Raw genomic sequence first — 18,916 nt, 5'->3', positions numbered from 1 at the left:
ACAGTCCCACTGGAGAAGCTCAGAGCTGCCAGCAAGGTCATTACCCAAGAATTCTGCTGCCAACCCCAGGAGAGGTGCTGGGACTGTCTGTGATCCTGCACAGCATCTGCATGACTGCAGCTCCAGCCTGCTCCGTTCCCTGGCTCAGGAAGGACACTGGAGTCTAAATTTAGGCCAGACCACGTTGGGGAACTCAACCTCTCACGATGGAACAACATCCAGAACAGCCCTCACGGCCCACCCTGTGTTTTTCCTTCAAAAATAAAGAGTTGCACAGCAAAGAAAACAACGAGTTTGAGCCGAGTTAGAAAATGCTGAAAATATTCGGTGCGGCCGCAGCCAGCAGGTCGGGCTGCCCAGGAAAGGGCACGTGGAAAGGGCTGGAAAGTTCAGTCAGCAGCAAAACCTGGGCTGTAAATAGCTCGAGGTGGATTGCAAAATCCCAAGGAGAGGGGGAAAGCATCCCCTGGAAAACAAGCTGCAGCTGGGGGAGATGCTCCGTTTGAGGATGGCAGTGATGGATGAAAAACGTCCCCGGGCACTCTGAGAGGCACCATCGGCCACCAAGCCCGAGTTCCTGGAGAGGGATGTCCATGGGAACACAGCTGGACACTCTCTCTGGGAGGTGGTGGAGATAAAACTCATCCCAAGCACAAGGAGAGTCCTGTCTGCCTGGCAAAGGCAGGACTGTGGGAAGGAAAGGGGCTGATGCATCCACTGCTCCCAGTCCAAGCCAGCACCCACTCCAAAGAGCCCCTTCCCAAGCCTGGGACCACTGGATTCATCCCAGTGGAGCCCCATGGCTGGCTGGGGTGAGCTGGGAGAGGACTCTGGGCTTGGCAGGCAGCTCTCACAGAGAGAGGTTCAGACCCCATCAGGGCTGGAAAGTTTGGGGAAGGGCACAAGAAATAATTTATCTGCTCCAGGAAAATGCTTGGAGTGGATGTGGGAACCGAAATCATCCCCAGGCCTGGAAGAGGAACCTCCTGCCCCATGACAAAGCCGCGGGCCGATGGCCATGCTGACTCAGCAGGATGTGGCACATCCTGTGTGTCCTCCCCTCTCCCCGGGCACTCCGCGGCCCCCAGGGCCCGGCCCTGGCTGTGATTTCGGGAAGCACCTCCCAAACAAACCCTTGCTGGTCAAAGGACGCTGGCAGAACCACGTGCTCCCTGCACCGTCCAAAAGATCATCCAAGGGCTTGGGACAGCACCCCAAAGGCACAGCCAGACCCCTGGGGGGGTCTGGGGGGGGTCACAGACACGGGCACAGCTCCTGCTGCCTCCCACCATCCCCATGAGCTGTCCCATTCCTTGTGGAGCACCCCAGAGCTCCTGGGATGGTGGCAAAGGCTCAGCAGCAGGATCCACCTGACAGCCAGAGCAGACCCCTCCTCACCAGTGCTGCTGCAGTGGGGTGGGCTTCACAGGAGGCACCAGGCAGCCACGGGGCTGGCACAGACACCAGTGCCCAATGTCCTCACCCTGCCACTCTACTGATGCTACCAGTGCTCCCAGTTGCTGCCCAAAGGGCTCCTGGCCCTCACCCGGCCCACCCCTCATCCCCCTCCCCACCTCAGTGAGCACTGGAAGGTGACCTGGATGTTGTCACAACCTTGAGGGACAGCCAGGTTCCCCCCATGCCCTCCTGGAGGGGGAAGGAGTCGTGGTCCCTGCCCAAACAGCCTCATCCCAGGCAGTGGGAGGATGGATTTTGGGAGCTAAGTCTCTCTCTCCTCAAAGCTCCTCGTGCCACCACCCCGTCCCCTCAGCTGACTCCAGGGCTGTTTTCGGGACCCCACCCAGCAGCTGGTTTACACAGCTTTTCCCTTAATTTGTCTCTGATTTTCCACTCCAATCCTGCTGTTCCTGTGAGGAGAGGAGAGGGGAATGCAGCAGAGCAGAGCCTGGACAGCCCCTCTGGGCAACCACGGGTCAGGCACGGGCTGGGGGCAAAGAGGAACCACAGAACACCATCTGGAGCCAGCTCCTCCAGAGGAGGATGCTCCAGAAACCCTTAAAGGCACAGGGAGGACCTGGATGGTTTTGCTCCCCATCATCCCAACCAGTTCTGAACACTGGAGGAAAAGCATCACCAGCTGGAGCAGCCCCCGCTCCTTCCCGGCTCTCAGGCTCCCCCGGAGCACATGGAAGCAGCAGGGAGAGAACACGAGGAGGGAGTGGTGGGGCTGAGACACCAAGGAGAGGGGGCTGCCACAGCTGCTCCCACCCCCACAGCACCCACTGAGCCTCAGGAGCTTGGGAAGCAGCGAGGAGGCAACGCTTGGGCTTCACCCCAAAGCTGGCACTGCTGCCAGGGATGCTCCAGAGCTGCCCCATCAGGGACAGGGAGCACTTGGAGCCAGAGGTCAGTGGTCAGTCCTCTCACTGGACACCACAGCAGCACCAAGCACCTCTCACGCCAGGAGAGAGCCCCACAGGGCTGCTGGAAGCCCAATGGTCCTGCTGGGATGCTGGAAAAAATAAAAATGGGATGCTACACAGGAAGGATGGACACCCCCACAGCGCCCACTGAGCCTCAGGAGCTTTGGAAGGGGTGAGGAGGCAACGCCTGGGCTTCACCCCAAAGCTGGCACTGCTGCCAGGGATGCTCCAGAGCTGCCCCATCATGGACAGGGAGCACTTGGAGCCGAGGTCAGTCTTCTCACTGGACACCACAGCAGCACCAGGCACCTCTCACACCAGGAGAGAGCCCCACAGGGCTGCTGGAAGCCCAGTTGTCCTGCTGGGATGCTGGAAAAAATAAAAATGGGATGCTACAATGCTCTACACGGGAAGGATGGACACCCCTCTGGACACTGCACAGAGGAACCCCCCAGGCACTGCCCCTCCAGCAGCTCCTTCTCCTCCCAGCACCTCAAAGCTCCACTCTTCACCTCCACTGAACCCAGAGCAGCTCCGGGCATGTCCCTGCACGCTGAGGGAAGCAGCGTGTGCACACCCACACGTGTGCACACACATGGGAACACAGGGAAAAACACACAGGAAAACACCTGGGAACACAGGTGGGGACACCTGGGAACACACATGGGCACACAGGGACACATGACAGGATGTGCCAGACCACCAAGGTGGCAAGAGGGAAGTGCTGCACCAAAACATCCCAGCCACCCTCAACCACAGGTATTTCCAAAACAGGAACAGGGTGATCCCTCACTCCACTCCTGGGGCTCTGCCACCACCACAGGGGCCAGGGGTGCCCCACACCACCCCAGCAAGTGGCAGAGGACTGGGCAGGCAGGAGCTGCACACCAGTGCCCTTTGTTCCCCATGGAAGAACTTCCTCCCGCCACGCAGCTGGACTTTGTCCTCCTCTCCTCCAGAAAAAAGCAAAGATCTTCTAGAGCTGCAATCAGAGGCCGTGAGTGTGAGGAATTAATTCTCCAGACAAGGATGGGGACCTGCACCCTGCTCCCAACAACCTCCTGGCCTCCCCCAGAGCCCCAGCTGAGCCAGTGGGAGACTTGCATCAGGAGCCAGGACCACCAGGGTTGAGGCACCAGCTCAGGTGGCACCTTGGTGGCACATTCTGCCCCCTGACCGACCCGACCACGTGCTTGTGGTGCCTCCACGTCCACCACATGCCTCCACATCCTCCCCACCCACAGCTCCCAGCACCCCGAGGTGGTGGGACAGCACCTCATCCCCATCACGGCCCCCAAAAAGGAACCCCTGAAGAGGGGGACATGCACCAGGAGGAAGGAGCGTTCTCTGCCCCACTCCAGCTCCTGGGGTGTGGAGAAGAGGATGGAAGAACTTCCCTCCAGCTCATCATCTTTCCGCAGCCTCGTTTCCAAAGGCAACGCCGCTTATGCAATGAGCGATGCCTCCCTTCCGCCCCCACCAACTTCTGGAGCCGCCGGCTGCTCCGAGCCACCTCCGAGCCGAGTGGGGACAGCGCCACTGACACCTCGTGTCCCTGGAGGGGTGACCCCAGAGGGCTCAGCTCTTGGCCACCTGCACTGCCCAGCTCACCGGGAGGGTGCCAGCGGCTCAATCAGCCCTGCAGGTGCCACCGAGGGGGGGCTGCAGGGTGCCCTGAGCTGTTCCGTTCCTGTCACCTCCCTCCAAGGGACACAGATCAAGTGTCCACACACCCCCAATAGGGTGAGGAGGGGCTGGAGGATGGAAACCACAGGCTCCGGCCTCCTGCAGCCCCAGACATGAATCTGGGGCAAGGATCTGGCGTTTGCCCAAACCTCCTCCTCCTCCATCCCTAGGACCCGGTGACGGGTCAGATGCTGCCACTGCCACGACACCAAATCCCTTCTCCCTCTTTGCTCCAAGGTGGGCAAAGAAACGGGACAGAAAAACCTCCCCCTAAACCAAAAAACAACCCCCTCTCGTTCATCCATCATTCTGGCCTCTCATTTCACCAGGCCATTCCCGTGAGGACAGAGGGGAATCTCAGTCACAGGAAAGCCGAGACTCCCCCATTTCGTTGCTTTTGAAGGGGAAAAAAATCAGCCCGGAGCGTCCAAGCGTTGCGAGAACTTCGCCACGGCCGCCGGTTCCCGGCTGGAGCGGCTGCCAGCGCGGAGCACGGGCGCTGCCAAGAGCGGCCCCTCGCACATTCCCAGCCCGGCCATGGAGCTGACGAGCTCAAGTATTTACTGAATAGATCAATAAGGGCCGGGAACGCGACGTGCACGGCTTGGGAACGAGCGGCTTGGCAAGGAGCTGGATGGACCGATGGGGGGGAGGCTGGACAAACGGACACACGGATGGGGGGAACGGACAGCCCCGGTGGCTGGATAAACACATTCCCAGTGCCACCAGGCCCGGTCACAGCCAAACTCCGCAGCCGGGCGTCACGGCTCCGGGAGAAGCGGCCCCGGTTATGCAAGAGGGGGAGCGTGGGGCGAGGCCGGGCTGTCACGGGCACCCCTGGGACCGGTGGGACCCCGGACCCGGTCACCCCCGGGACACCGGGACCCCGAGTCCCGGCTCCCGCAGCGGTGCTGAGCTCCAACTTTCCTGCTTGGCTGCGGGGAAAACTTTGGATTCCAGAGGAAAATGGGATGGAGGGCGGGTGGGAGCCACGGGAACGGGCAAAGAGGAGAAAACGGGGAGCGCGAGCGAGCGGCCCCCGCAGCTGCGGGGGGACGGGGCGGGGGGCGCACCGTGCGCTGCGGAGGGGTGCGGGGAGGACGCGCCTCGCCAGTCCGGCCCGCAGCTCCCCGCTGCTCCCCGGTCCCTCCGGTGTCCCCACGGCGCGCTGGGGCCGGGCTGCGCCCGCTCTGCTTTGTCACGGCGGCAGCGGCGGTGGCGGGGGGGGGGGACGTGCGGCGCCCCCCGCCCCCTCCCCGGCCCGGCCGAGCCCCGCGCCCCCGACAGCGGCTGCGGGGCCGCGCGGCTGCGGCGCCTCCCCCTCCCCGCCGCTGTCCCCCCCCCTCCCCGCCGGTATCGGCCCGCGGGGGTCCGGCCCTGCCGCCCCCCGACTCACCTTCGAGGGCGCGGGCGGCGGGCGCGGCCAGCAGGGCCAGCAGGCTCCCGGCGAGGGCCAGCAGCGGCCCCATGCCGGCGGCTCGGCGGCGGCGGCGGCGGCGGCGGCTCCTCACGCCGTGCTGCCCGTGGGGCGGCGCGTCCCGGGCCCGCGCACCGACATCCGCGGGGGGCGGGCGGGGGCGGGCCGGCGGCCGGGCCGGGCCGGGCCGGGGGGCGGGCGGACCCTCCGGGCTGGGCGGCGGCGGCGGCGGCGGGGCCGGGGGGCGGCGGGGGATGGGGAAGGGGGGGGGGTTTGCGCGCGCCGCCGCCGCGGCGGAGGGAGGGCGGGCGGTGATTTTGGGGAGGGGGGGGAGATGGAGCGCGCGCCGCCGCCCGCCTGACGTCACCGGGCTCGAGCCGCCGCCGCCGCGGACGGGAACGGGGAGGGGGGGACACGCGCGTGGCGTTGGGGGGGGTCCTACGCGCATGCGCATGCGGGGCCGGGGCTGCGCCCCCCGGTGGGTGTGGGCAGGGACAGGGTCCTGGCAGGGGTCCGGTGTCGGTACCGGTATCGGACTCGGTGTGCTCCGGGCAGGGGTCCGGTATCGGTGTCAATAATGTACAGGCAGATGTGTCGGTATCGGTGTCAGTATGGTACCGGCAGGGGTCCGGTGCCGATATCACTGTCAGTATGGTACGGGCAGAGATCCGGGAGTAGTGTCGGTGTCAATATGGTCCGGGGGGGATCCGGTGCCGATGCCGGTGTCGGTATCGGTGTTAGCATGGTATCGGCAGGGGTCCGGTGCCCGTGCCGGTATCGGTGTCGGTATGGTACGAGCAGGGGACCGGGGCCAGGACCGGTGAGGTACAGGTACAGGAGCAGCGCTGCGGGTCCCGCGCTCACACGCGGTACCGGCCCGCGATGCCGCTCCAGCGCCCGGCCCGTCCCTGCTGTGGTGGCCTCCCGGTGCAGGGGAGGCCCATCTCCCCTCTACCGGCACACGGTACCGGCTGCGGGTCAGAAACGGACCAGGTAGCAGAACCTCATCATCCCCAGGGGCAGAGGGACCCTCTCAGGGCTGCAGGACCTTCACTGTCCCCCAGAGCGCTGGGCCCTTCACCGTCCCCAAAGGCACCAGGAGTCTCGCCATTCTCCCAGGACAGTAAAACCACCAGCACCCCCAAGGGCACTGGGACCCTGACTGTCCCCCCAGGGCAGCAGGACCCTCGCCATGTCCGAGAGCAGTGGGACCCTCATTGTCCCCCCAGGGCAGCAGGACCTTCACCATGTCCGAGGGTAGTGGGACCCTGACTGTCTCCCCAGGGCAGCAGGACCTTCACCATGTCCGAGGGTAGTGGGACCCTCATTGTCCCCCCAAGACAGGGGGTCCCTCATCACCCCCCCAGGGCACAGGACCCTCGCCATGTGCGAGAGCAGTGGGACCCTCACTGTCCCCCCAAGGCAGGGGGTCCCCAGAGCTGTCACCCCCCAGGACTCTCGCCGTCCCCCCAGCCAAACCTGCGGGGGCTACGGGAGCAGGGCTCAGGATCGGGGGGCCAGAACAGCGGAGCCCCATCATGGGGGTGCCGCCATCACTCACCCAACTCCGGCTTTGACTGAGAACCGTGACGTCAGAGCCAGAGCCGTGACGTCATCCACTGGCCACTCCGCTGCCTGCCAGGGCCCGGAGCCGAGGAGGGAGATGGGCAGCGGTGCCGGCGCCGTCATTAGGCACCATGCGACCCCTCCGCGTGATGTCATATGTTTTTTTAATTATGTCACACGCCTGCTCCGCCCCACCCCGGTCAGGCAGCTGCGGGGGGGGGAGGGTGATTCAGGCTGCTGCGGCGCCAGATGTTCGGGAGAAGGTCCAGATGTTCCCGGGACGCCGCCCCTGCAGAAGCGCCGGGGTGGCAAAAAGCGCAGCGTAACCCGGTGGGTTGGAGGGGTTTTTGGGTCCTGCTCCCCCCATTCCCCCAGAGCCCCCAACGTCGCACAGGACCCGGGGAGCGGGTGCGATTCTGATTCCTCCCACGCGTGGGTCCCGGCCAGCGCTTCACAGCCCCTTCCCCACTCGAGGCCGTCCTGGACGGGGGTTTGGGGAGGCCGGGAAGCCCCTTCCCAGTCCCGAACAGCCGCGGCGGGTGTCCGCTCTCCCGGGATGTCCCGGTACGCCGTGGACAAGCCGCGCTCACGGGGCCCCCGGGCACGTTTGATGCTCGGAATGGCAGCACGAAGAGTTCACTGGCGCCACGGCGGGAGGAGCCGGGGGGAACGCGGGGACTTCGCGGCCCTGCCCCAGTCCCGGTACCGCATCCCCAGCCCCGGCAGCACCGGCCCCGCCGCCCTCGGTTCGCCCCGGTGGCACCGCGGTGCGACAGCGCCCCCTAGCGGCCCCGAGGTGGCCGTGCCCCGTGCTGCCCCGCCGCTCCGGTGGGCGCGGGGGTCGGAGCGGCCGAAGGAACGCCCCGGGGCGAGGGGGGTACCCCCGTGAAGAACGAAGTCCCCCCAAGAAACGAGCATCCCTTTTCAGTGCCTCCGCTCCCGTGTTCGGTTCGGTACCGGAGAGCCCAGCAGCGGCGGGCACAGCCCGGGACCAGCCACGGGCTCGGACCCCAGGACTGGGACTGGGGTTCAAACCGTGAGGAGGGTGCAGCCCGGGACCAACGGCCCGGGGCACACGGGAACAGCGGTGCCACGGAACCGGGCCTGCCCCGGTGCGAGGGCACCCGCGGGAATGGGCAGGGGGCACCCACGGGGATGGGCGGGGGGCTTGGAAGGGCGGCAGAGGGACCTGATTAGGGCAGGAGTAGGGTCAGGAGTGGGTGCCACAGATGGGGCGGGGGGACACGCGTGGGTGCGAGCAGTGGGTGTGTGGGGGCTGCATGGGGGTCACGAGTGGGATTTGGGGTAAGAGTGTGGTCATGATGGGGGACAGCAATGGGGAGATAGGGGGCAAGAGAGGGGTCACGACTGGGTGGGGGCTGATACGGGACGGACGCGGAGCCGGCTGGTGCCGCAGCCCCTCGGTGGCGACGTCCGGGGATCCCAGGTCTTGCCGAGACTGGTCCCGGTCCCGATGCCCTCCCATCCCTCCGCTCACGCGTCTCCTCCCTCTTCCTGCGCTCGGCGCTTCCCGGCGGAGCGGGTACCGGCCGCGCCCGCCGCCGTTATGGAGTGAACGAGAGGCTGCGGGGACCGGCCGGACCGGCCGCCCCCTGCCCGCGGCTGCCAGGTAACGGCGAACGGGAGCGGGGGCTCTGCCGTTTCTTGGCACCTCCCGCCCCGGCCCGGAACTCGAGCAGGGGCACCGAGCTGGGAGCCGGGACGGGACGGAACTCTGCGGGGTATCCCAGGGGAGGGGGCTGCCCGGGGCTGGGGGGACTGTCCAGGGGCACCTCCCTGCTCTGGGGTGGGCAGTGCGACGTGTGACAGGCTGAGGGGGAGGTCCCCCCTGTCAGCCCCTCACTGGGGAGTTTGGGGATGGGATGGGGAAGGGGCTCTGGCACCGGTGGCACCGAGGCTGCATCAGCCGTCCAGCTCGACCCACCCGCTGCTGGGTGTGTGCAGAGGATGGCACCCAGCTCTGCTGGCACCCTGCTCTCCTGGCTGGGCACTGTTTGGGGACAGAGCGTGCGTGGGGCAAAGGAAGACCCCTTCCTTCCCCTGTCCCACCGGGGAACCTTGACAGCGAGTTCCTGGGACGGGAGCGGCACCAAATCCAGGCCGGGCTCCCCGAGGCGTGAGTCATCCTGGGCTGGGTCGGCTGGGAAGGCCCCGCTCCTCTTCCTATGAACCAAAGGAACTTTCATGCCCTGAGCAGTCAGCCTCCCCAACACGTGGGTGTCCTCCTCGTGGCACTGTCACCGGTGTCCCACCGTGTCCTGTGTTCTGGCCTCGGCCTCGGCTGGCAGCAGTGCATCCTCAGCACCTCGGGGAAACTGAGGCACGCTGAGGGGCAGAAATGTTCCTCGGGCTCTTCCCGGCGAGGGCAGAGTCAGAGAGATGTCCGGGTGTTCATGGCATTTGGAAAACCTCAGAATATCTGTCAGTGTGAAAGCCCCAAGGAATCTGCGGTCAGGATAAGGAGCACACTCTGAATGCCCTGTGAGATGAGGAGGGTGCAGAGGGCTGGGAGATCGCAGAGCCAGGCTGGGACATCGCAGAGGGGACATGGCCAGCGGTGGGATCCATCCCCGTCCCCCCGACACAGCCCGTCCGAGGGTGGGGGGCTGCGGGTGGCTGCCAGCAAGGGCTGGTGGTTAATGAGTAACATCCGTGGGATGTAGGGCAGCACCTCGGCACCGGGAAGGGGACGGGGAGTGCACAGCACTTCCAGCTTGGGAACCGGGTTTCCTGTTCCAGTGAGAGCACAAAGCCCGTACTGAGACTGTGGGGGTCCCTGAGCCCCCTCTCGGTGCCTGGGCTCCTCCTGAGCCACCTTCTCGCGCAGGAGTCCCCCAGCCCCACGGGTAAGCAAAGCCCTTCGGGTGGAGGAGGAAGCGAAAGTGGCTGCGTGGAGGGGGTTTGGGGAGGGGGAGCGGGTGGGGGGCGGCTTCTCCCCCTCCCCGGGTGCTGTGTCCTGCCCGTGTCGAGCCAGTTTCCCCGGCCACACCACAGCTGCAATCTCCACTTCCCGGGGTGACCTGGAGGAGGGTCCCCATGGGATGTTGCCCCCAGCAGGGAAGTGGGAAAAGCAGAAGAGGGAAGCCTGGAAAGTGGGATTGGAAGGATTCAGGGCACTGCTGGGCTGAAGGAGTTGCTGTGATCGATGCCAGGAGGGGACCAGGCAGATCCCCCGCCTGGAGCTGCTCCTGGGCTGTGGGAGGAAGGAGCAGAGCAGCTTCTCCTGCAGGCTCTCAGCAGATCCAGGCATGCCTGGCTTAAGGCTTACGCTCCAGGTTGGCGCTTCCAGCCAGCAGCTGCCTCCCAGGGCTGAGCAGAAATACAGGTTTAATGGGGAAGGAGGACGGGGATTAACCTCGAGGGTGGCAAAATGAGAGGCTGTTTTCCCTCCTCCTGCCAAGAATCCCACTGGGACTGTGGGGAAAAGCGCAGCAGCATTCCCAGAACTGCTGTGTGCGTTTCCCACCGGGCACTGACCACTCCGAAGTAACCTCATGCCCTGCGGTGAATCCTCGGGACCTGTTTACTCCGGGTAGCGTGGAGTCGAAAGCAAAAGCATTTCTGGAAGGCGTCAGCCTCCAGCCACCACGACCGGTCCCTTCCTGGGCTGGCACACGGCGCTCCGTGAGGGCTCGCAACCCCGGGGTGCTCCCGCCGCGGGGCTCGGGGCAGGCCGCAGGCGTTTGTTTGCTCCGGCCGCGACGTTGCCCAGTGACGCCGGCTTCCTTCCCCTCGCTGGCTTCTCGGAGTCTCTCAGCTCCACCTCCGCCCTGCGCCTTCGGCGGCTCCGCGCGGCCCAGGCCCGTGGGGAACAACGCGCTGCCCACGGGGGCTCGGGCCGTGGCCGCGGCTCCGCGCTCGCCCGTTCGCCTGAGGGCACGGCGGGCCAGGCCCGCGCCGCCCGGGGGTCCCGCCGCTGCCCGGCCCCTCGGCTGGGCCGTGAGACGCCGGCGCTGCGGGATCCGCCGCGGGATCGGGCCTTGGCCCCGGGCGGGGCCGGCGGAACCGGCAGCGAGGTGTGTGTGTCGGCGTGGAGACCCCCCTGGCCGGGCGGGCCCGCGGGGCTGCGGCGGGGCCCGAGGGGGCGAGCGGGGCGGGAGGAAGGGCGGGAGCTGCCGGGAAGAGGCGCGGGCATCGCTGAGAGGACGGGCTGGGAATGTTGGGGTTCCAACGCCCTCTTTGGGGTGCGGTGGGGCCGTGAGCCTCCAGCCCGGGCATTCCAGGTGGAATTCCCTATGTAGCACCTCATTCCAGTTCTGTTCTTGCTTTTCCTGATCTCTGCAGCCCACCGAGCGTGAGGGGCGGCTGGGGAAGGGACCCCCTTGCAGGGGACACCTGAGGAAGTTCTGGGGGACAGCCAAGCCACCTCACTGGGGTCACCCCAGTGGAACAGCCTCACCAAGTTTGGGGAAGTTCATGCTTCTCCCACTGGCCAGGAGTTCCACACTCTTCCAGCTCTCCCATGCCAAGTCCAGCAGCATTTGCCCATCCCTTTGAAAGTCCTTGTGGCAGAAGGAGCAGGGAATCCCCAGAGATGCGGGAAACTGAGGCACAAGTGGGCTGTCAGCCCGCCCAGGATTGCCCAAGAAGCTGATCCTGGATCAACCTTCCCACTCCTTCTCCTCCTCCTCCCCAGCAGCCCCAGCCCAGTAGAGCAGCAGGTTCAGACATGGAGGGACAAGCAGCAGCTCTTGCACCCTCCCTGAAGGGCTCTTGGCCCTCAAGGGCTGACTGGGGGCTGCTCAAATGGTCCTACCCCCATCCCCTCTCCTGTCTGCAGGTGACTGTTCCAAGATGTCCCTCTGGAACCTCGTGTCCCACATGGCACCGGAGGAGTTCAGCAGCCTCTCCACGGAGTTTCCCTGGAGCCTGCGCTGCCTCCTGGCTGAATGGCTGGAGAACCAGCCCTGGTGAGTCTCCCTGGACCCTTCCTCCCCGCAGCAGCATGGGGCTGGGGGTCCCACAGGGGCAGGTGTGGGATCCATGCCCATTCTCCCAACTTTTCCCCTTTCCAGGGAGTTCATCAATGGCTCGGACGCCTTCTGCACCAGCATGGCCAGCAGGATGCTCTCAGACATGCTGGAGAAACTCCGCAGCGCTGCCGGCAGCGATGGGCAGCAGTGCCAGATCCTGCAGCAAGTCAGCAACATCGAGGTGTGCAGGGATCCTGGGGCTGGGTCACGCTGGGATTGCAGCCAGCTCCCAGGAATCTTGATTATTTTATGCTGGAAGGGCTCCATGCCTAAGGATGGTCCCCGTGGACACCTTTATCCAGGCTTGTGAGCAATAAGCAGACTCAGCAGTTGGGTTTTTGGGGTTTTCCACAGGACAGAGGGTTTTTTTTTTTTTTGCTGTCCCAGGTTCTGCAGCCCAGTGGCCCACAGGGAGCTGCCACATCTTCCCTGAAATGGTCCTGTGGGGACCCTCCTGAGCCCCTCAGCCTGCACAGCCCCACTCCCCCCCAGTTGTTGGCACCTGGGGGCCATCTCAGCAGATGTTCCCCATTTTCTGCTTGAGTGTTTGATTTCTCCTTCCTCCAGGCTGTGTGGGTCTGTATTTCCTCCTGCCGTGAGCTCTGGGTTTCATTTTTGGGGCTCTTTCTCTTATCAAGGCTGTTGGAATTGCTCTGTCCCTTTCACAACCCTCTGATTTATTTCCTTTGGCCAGTGGAGCTCAGAGCACCACAGCTGAGCAGGGCTCACTCCCAGAGCCCCATTCTGGTTGAAAACTTTGCTTTTTTGGTAACAGACCCTTTTAATATTCAGCATTTGGGAAGGGATCAGCTTTAGTCACAACTTCTGAGGAGCAGGGTGACTTTTCAAAACAAGACTTTGTTGCTTTGTTGCTTTTTGCTGTAAGAAACAAGCAGATGTTTCAGCTTAGGGATTTTTTATTATTTAAAATGCTGACGCAGAGCAGCCCTCCTGTGTTCCCTCCTCCCTCCATCCCTCATCCCAGAACACCAAATCCTCATTCCTCCATGCCCAGCCAGGCTGTTCCCTGCTCTTGGTGCTGCTGTGACCAGGTGACCCCAAGGATGGATAACCACAGGGCTGGGGGTTGCAGGTGGGAGCCAAACCTGGGCCTCTCATCCCATGAATTCCAAATTTTCCCTGGAAGAGCCCACGGGGCTTCCAGTGCTGCATCCAGACCCCCACACTGGAGCTCCCACCGGCACAGGAACCCACCAAGCACGTCATCAGCCATTCCCCCATCGTGTTTCTGCTGCTGTTTTGGGAAGTAGCTAATTTGGGAAATGCGTGAAGGCCGGAGGAGCTGGCACGGACACGGGAGGCAGAGCCAGCAGGGGAATTCCTCTCCCTGTTTTTTCAGTGGAAAGCATTGATCCACCCAGGGCAGCTGGGAGAGTCTCCCCCAGGTGTCAGGCTGGAGGCTGGAGGAAATGCTCACAGGAATGGAGAATTCCTTTTGGTTTGGATTTTTTTTTTCCTCTATTTGAAGTTGATTCTTCTACTTTTTGTACCAAAAAAAAAAAAAAAAAAAGAGTTGGAGCCGATGATCCTGATGTTCCCTCTAACTCCAAAGTGGTTTTAAAGCTGCAAATCAGCTCTGTGGTGGTTGTGGAACCCCTGAATTACCTTGTCCAGGTGTTGTGGGAAGGGGCTGGGCTGGGAGGGGGCCAGGAACAGGGGGCACGTGTCGTGTCCCCCCTGACACCCCCCATTTGTGTCCCCCCCAAGAGCACCTTCCGCCGGGACCCGCTGCGGCTGGTGGCCGTCATGAGAGCCGTCCTGGAGGGCGAGAAGGCAGCCGTGCTCAAACGGGTGGGTGCCCCATGCCCCCCTCCCGGGCACCCCGAGGTGCAGGACCGGCCACAACCCCCGCTGACCCTGCTCTGCTCTGTCCCAGGACCACCACCTGCCCCTCAGCTTCCACCGGCGGCAGGAGGAGCTGAAGTTCAGCCTGGGGCTGCAGCGGCTGCAGCACCGAGTCCGTGAGATCCAGGCGCTCCAGGAGGAGGGGCCAGGGCGGGACGGGGCTGTGCAGAGCCCCATGGCTCCCAGGGATATGCCCACCCTCATCCTGGAGGCTGTGAAGGAGCTGGAGGCGGCCAAACAGCAGGTCCTGAAGAGGATCCAGATTTGGAAGAGACAACAACAGCTGGCAGGGAATGGAGCCATCTTTGAGGAGAATCTGGCACCGCTGCAGAAGAGGTGAGGGGGCACAGGGCAGAGCTGGGGGATCCTGAGCATCCTCCTGCTCCCTCAACCAGCCCACCACCAGGTGAGTGAGGGTGGGGTGCTGAGGATCCCCCTTTCCCCAGGTGTGAGAACCTGCTCGAGGTTTACTTCCAGCTGCAGCAGCAGGTGATGGCAGCAAGCTCAGAGCTGGGGCCTGAGCTGCTGCCCCGGCTCCTGGAGCGCTTCAACGAGGTGTTGTCCAGCCTGGTCAAGAGGTAACAGGCTGGGGAGCTGTGGTGGCCAGGGTTTGAGATGGGTCTGCAGGGGCTGGTGGCTGTGCCAAGTGCCATGGTGTCCCTTTGTCCCTCAGCTCCTTCCTGGTGGAGAAGCAGCCCCCACAGGTGCTGAAGACCCAGACCAAGTTCCAGGCGAGCGTCCGGTTCCTGCTGGGCCCGCGGCTGCTGAAGGCAACACCCAAGCCCTACATAGTGAGGGCTGACATGGTGACAGAGAAGCAGGCACGGGAGCTGGAGCTCAGCAACTACAGCAACACCCTCAGGTGAGCAGTGGGTGTGGGGGCAGGAGGTTTCCTCACCACCATTCCCTCCCTGACCCCCTCCTCTGCCCAGTGAGAGCACGGGGGAGATCTTGCACAATATGGTGGCCCTGGAGACCAACCCCACCAGCGGGAACTGCTGTGCCAACTTCAAAAACGTGGTAAGTGCCACCAGCTGGGGGCTGGGCTGGGGGCTCCTTTGGGGTTTTGGGGGTCCCAAGGCTGGGGATGCTCAGCTCTCCCTCCCCAGCTGCTGAAGAAGATCAAGCGCTGCGAGCGGAAGGGCTCCGAGTCAGTGACAGAGGAGAAATGTGCTGTCCTGTTCAGCACCAACGTCACTTTGACCCCCAGCAACGTCTCCATCCACCTCCAGGTACCGTGGGATGGGGCTGGATGTGCTGAACCTTCCCCTGTGGGATGTGTGTGCTGCACTGGGACAGTCCCAGGGCAGCCACCACACCTGGCTCAGGGCCACTCTGTGCCCCCAGGTCCTGTCTCTGCCCATTGTAGTCATCGTCCACGGGAACCAGGACAACAATGCCAAAGCCACTGTGCTGTGGGATAATGCCTTCTCTGATATTGTGAGTGCTACAAGCTGGAGGGAAGGAGCTGGAACCTGGGGCTGACTGGGTTTTGGACTCCCACCAGTGCAGGTGGGAGCAGGAGCCCAGGGATGGGACATGGTGGGCATCCTGTCCTGATGACCCCTGCCCGGCCACAGGACCGGGTGCCCTTCGTGGTGGCCGAGCGTGTGCCCTGGGACAAGATGTGTGACACCCTGAACTTGAAGTTCATGGCAGAGGTGCAGACCACCAAGGGGCTCCTCAAGGAGCACTACTTCTTCCTGGCCCAGAAGATCTTCAATGACCACAGTGCCAGCCCCGAGGACTTCCAGAGCCGCCACGTCTCCTGGGCCCAGTTCAACAAGGTGATTGGGAGGGATGGCCAGGGTGGCCAGGGTCCAGGGTGGCCATGGGGAGCCTCATGGCCCCTCTCTGCCTCAGGAGATCCTCCCTGGCCGGGGATTCACCTTCTGGCAGTGGTTTGATGGAGTCCTGGATCTCACCAAGAGATGCCTCAAAAGTTACTGGTCGGACAGGTGGGTGCCCCAGGGCTGGGCTTTGGGGGGGTCCTGATCCCACCCCACTGCCATGGTTGGTCCTGATCCCTGTTCCCCACCTGTCCACCCGTCCAGGCTCATCAGGGGCTTCATCAGCAAGCAGTATGTGTGCAAGCTGCTGAGCATGGAGCCAGATGGGACCTTCCTGCTCCGCTTCAGCGACTCCGAGATCGGGGGCGTCACCATCGCTTACGTCATGCGGGGCAAGGACGGTGAGAGGGGTCAGGTGCTGTGCAGGGGGGGGGTCCTCACTGCCAGGGGGTGTGGGCAGTTCCAGAAACCAGCACTGGAATGCAGTGATGTGTCTCCCCTCGCTCAGGCTCCAGCCAGGTGGAAAACATCCAGCCCTTCTCTGCCAAGGATCTGTCCATCCGCTCCCTCGGCGACCGCATCCGGGACCTGGGGCAGCTCCGTAACCTGTACCCCAACATCCCCAAGGACCAGGCCTTTGGGAGTCACTACAACAGTGAGTGGGGAGGGCCTGGATGGGCCCTGAGCTGCCCCTCTCCACTCCAGAAATGCTGCAGGGGGAGTTATGGATCTCACCCAGCTGGCCCCAGGGCTTGCAGGGGCAACTGGAGCTGGTAGAGATGGTTGGCAGGGCATGGTGGGGGTGGTGGGTCATGGATGTTTTTCCTTCCTGAGCAGAAGAGCAGACAGGCAAGGACGGCCGGGGCTACGTCTCCACTGCCATCAAGATGACTGTGGAAAGTGAAAGGTGGGTGCGAGGCCATATCTGTGCTTGAGGTGTGTGCACATGGGCCAGGGTTTGCACAGAGCCCTGGCCAGCCTGAGCATCCCCCTGGGAAGGGAAATTCCTGACTGGGAAAAACAGAGCTGTGCTGGTGAGCAAAGAACCCATTGTGGGCCCTCAAGCTGTGCTGGGTCACGTCTGTGCACCTCCCACCCTCCCCTTGAGCACCCACTGGCACATGTGCCCCTTCAGAGCCTGGACCTGGCAGTGCTGATGGGGTCCCTGTCCTTTTGCAGGGACCAGCAGCCTCCAAGCACCATGGGGGCCCCCCCTGAGGCCCCCCAGGCACCGATGTTCAACCTGCCCATGCTGCAGCACGAGCTGCACCCTGAGAATCTACAGCCACTGCTGGCCCCCATCTGGTGAGTGCCCTGCTGTGGGGCGGGGGGTGGGGGCTGTGGCAGTGCCCCCCCCTCAATCTGAACCTCTCTGTGTGTGCACTGCAGCCCCCCTACTCCATTCTGCCCCCAGCCCATGCCCTCGAGCTACCCCACGGTTGAGAGCAACATCATGATGGTGCCCGACAGGCTCACCCCCCCCTTCCACAGGTAGGAGCAGGGCAGGGTCGGGGGCAGGGTGGACACCCCTCCACCCCCAGCAGGGTCAGGGGTGTTCCCCCCTCTCTGAGTGCTCCTGCTCCTCACAGCCCATCACCAATGCTCTCGCCTCCCTCGCTGTCCCACTGCCAGGACCCTGCCTTCAGGACACCTGGGTAAGACCTGGCACACCAGGGGAAGGGGGGCACCCTGCCCTGCACCCCTTTACTCCCCCCCACCCAATCCCAGGCTGGCAGAGCTGGAGTGGCCACCCCAGCTGACCACTGCTCCCAGGAGGAGCCCCACACCAGCCCCCCACAAACCAAGCAGTGCCCTCCAATACCTTGGGGCTGGTGAGTGCCCTGGGGGACAGGATCTCCACCATTCTTTGCCACCCCAGACCCTTCATGCCCAGCCAGTACATGCCCGGTGAGGTCTCGCAGCTTCTGCCCGCGGGTCCCTCTGCGGAGCCGCAGGACGAAGAAATGCCCGAGCTGCCCCCGTTCCAGCCCGGGGGGGAAGCGTCGCTGCAGAGCCCTCCGCGGTGGTAAGCACGGGGAGGGGTCAGCAGGGGGAAGCCCCTCCCAGTCCCCACCCGGTCACCCTGCTGCTTCTGTCCCCAGGATGTCGCCCAGCATGGATCAGCCCTCAGCCTCAGAGTTGGAGCAGCTCCTGGAGGTGCCCCTGTTGCCCCCCTTCGCGCCCCTCCCGCAGCACAGCGGGTACCCCAATTCCAGCCTGTCCTCCTGGGGGCTGGGGGACGCGCGCTGGGATGACAGCATCCGGCCGGGACACGCGTGAGGAGGCTCCTGGTGGAGGGGGGGTGACATCGGACTGGGACCCCCCCCCCTCCACTCCCTCCCAGCCTTGCCTGGGTTCATGGACTTGCTACGACTCCTGCAGGAGTGGAAACTCCAGCTGGGAAAGGCGGGGTTGGGGGGATTTGGGGTAACCCCCGCCCCCCCCCCATTGCTGCCGGGGGTCCGCGGGTGAGGGGGTGCGGGCGCAGGGGGCCCCGTCCTGCGTGGGGGGCACCGGCAGCCGCACGCGGTGCCCCCAGCCCACGCCCGCCGGGATGAGTCACCGCGGGGGCGGGAGGCGGCAGCGCGAACGGCGCCGGGGCGGAGGTGCCAGCCCGGTGCCCCCGGCGAGATGGGGGGGGGGGGGGACACGGAGACCCCCATGGAGGGGGGACACGGCCCCCCCCGCATCCCCGCAGTCAGCGCTTGCTCTGGGGTTTTGAGCTGTTCTTCACCCCCTCTCCGTCCCCCAACCTCCAGGCTGGAGCAGGGGGGTAGGAAGATAAGCCATAAAATAAAGTTTTATTCCAAAATAACAAAATAAATAATCTACTGTACACGGTACAAAGGAAGAGTCGCTAATGCTCTAAAAAGACACCACACAGTCCTAAAGGAGGGGAGGGGGCGGGTGGGAACCCCGGGGCTGGGCACGGTTTGTAGGGATGGGGGGAAGGAGGAGGAACCCCGAGGGGTTTTGGGGTGGGGTCGTGGGTGGGGTGGGGGAACAGCACCTCCCCAGTGCCCGTCAAACGCCGCCTGCGTCGTGCTGGGAGGGGGTGACACCCCACGGCACGTGTGACACCCCCCGGCACAGGGACCATGCTTGAAGCACACGCAGGTATCGGGGTGCGGGGGGGGTGCGTGCGGGGGCTGCAGGGGGTGGGTGGGTGTGTGGGGGGGTATTTACAGCCGATGCGGTGCTGGGGGGGGGTCT

At 64.3% G+C, this 18,916-nt stretch overlaps 2 protein-coding genes across 10 annotated transcripts in view; one reads left to right on the top strand and one right to left on the bottom strand.

Moving 5' to 3' along the window:
* The window catches only part of LRP1 (LDL receptor related protein 1), a 108,247-nt gene extending 102,707 nt beyond the window's left edge, over nucleotides 1-5,540 (bottom strand). For all 6 annotated transcript variants that reach the window (XR_007779572.1, XM_050983784.1, XM_050983787.1 and 3 more), the window contains exon 1: nucleotides 5,467-5,540. Coding sequence is in view for 5 of the 6 variants with exons in the window: in XM_050983784.1 (XP_050839741.1) it covers nucleotides 5,467-5,539 (73 nt within the window). In the remaining variant the exon portion in view is untranslated. The remainder of the gene's footprint in view (nucleotides 1-5,466) is intronic.
* Nucleotides 5,541-8,466: 2,926 nt separating this feature from the next.
* Nucleotides 8,467-18,539, top strand: STAT6 (signal transducer and activator of transcription 6). 4 transcript variants are annotated; one of them, XM_050983794.1, is made up of 20 exons: nucleotides 8,467-8,683; nucleotides 11,855-11,984; nucleotides 12,090-12,228; nucleotides 13,776-13,859; nucleotides 13,945-14,249; nucleotides 14,360-14,491; nucleotides 14,587-14,775; nucleotides 14,846-14,933; nucleotides 15,023-15,145; nucleotides 15,261-15,353; nucleotides 15,494-15,700; nucleotides 15,777-15,871; nucleotides 15,968-16,104; nucleotides 16,212-16,358; nucleotides 16,541-16,610; nucleotides 16,883-17,008; nucleotides 17,093-17,194; nucleotides 17,293-17,358; nucleotides 17,583-17,729; nucleotides 17,806-18,539. In XM_050983794.1, exons 2-20 carry the CDS (start codon nucleotides 11,869-11,871, stop codon nucleotides 17,981-17,983), a joined length of 2,544 nt encoding a protein of 847 aa, XP_050839751.1. In that variant the 5' UTR covers nucleotides 8,467-8,683; nucleotides 11,855-11,868; the 3' UTR covers nucleotides 17,984-18,539. The 4 variants fall into 4 exon arrangements, 3 of the variants coding, with proteins under 3 accessions (XP_050839751.1, XP_050839752.1, XP_050839750.1); XM_050983795.1 differs by lacking the exon at nucleotides 8,467-8,683 and adding an exon at nucleotides 9,735-9,920; XM_050983793.1 differs by lacking the exon at nucleotides 8,467-8,683 and adding an exon at nucleotides 9,991-11,090.
* The last annotated feature ends 377 nt before the right edge of the window (nucleotides 18,540-18,916 follow it).

The sequence above is a fragment of the Serinus canaria genome, chromosome 25 (genome assembly GCF_022539315.1).
Source record: "Serinus canaria isolate serCan28SL12 chromosome 25, serCan2020, whole genome shotgun sequence".
In the NCBI taxonomy this organism is placed as follows: domain Eukaryota; kingdom Metazoa; phylum Chordata; class Aves; order Passeriformes; family Fringillidae; genus Serinus; species Serinus canaria.
Note: the sequence above shows the minus strand (reverse complement) of the source record. Positions and strands in the feature narration are given on the sequence as shown.

Bases quoted from the DNA above. Each gene is read 5' to 3' on its own strand.
- STAT6 (XM_050983794.1), top strand. From the start codon at position 11,869: ATGTCCCTCTGGAACCTCGTGTCCCACATGGCACCGGAGGAGTTCAGC. The intron at 14,492-14,586 runs GTAACAGGCTGG...TTTGTCCCTCAG, and splicing joins TTGTCCAGCCTGGTCAAGAG to CTCCTTCCTGGTGGAGAAGC. The intron at 15,146-15,260 runs GTACCGTGGGAT...CTGTGCCCCCAG, and splicing joins ACGTCTCCATCCACCTCCAG to GTCCTGTCTCTGCCCATTGT.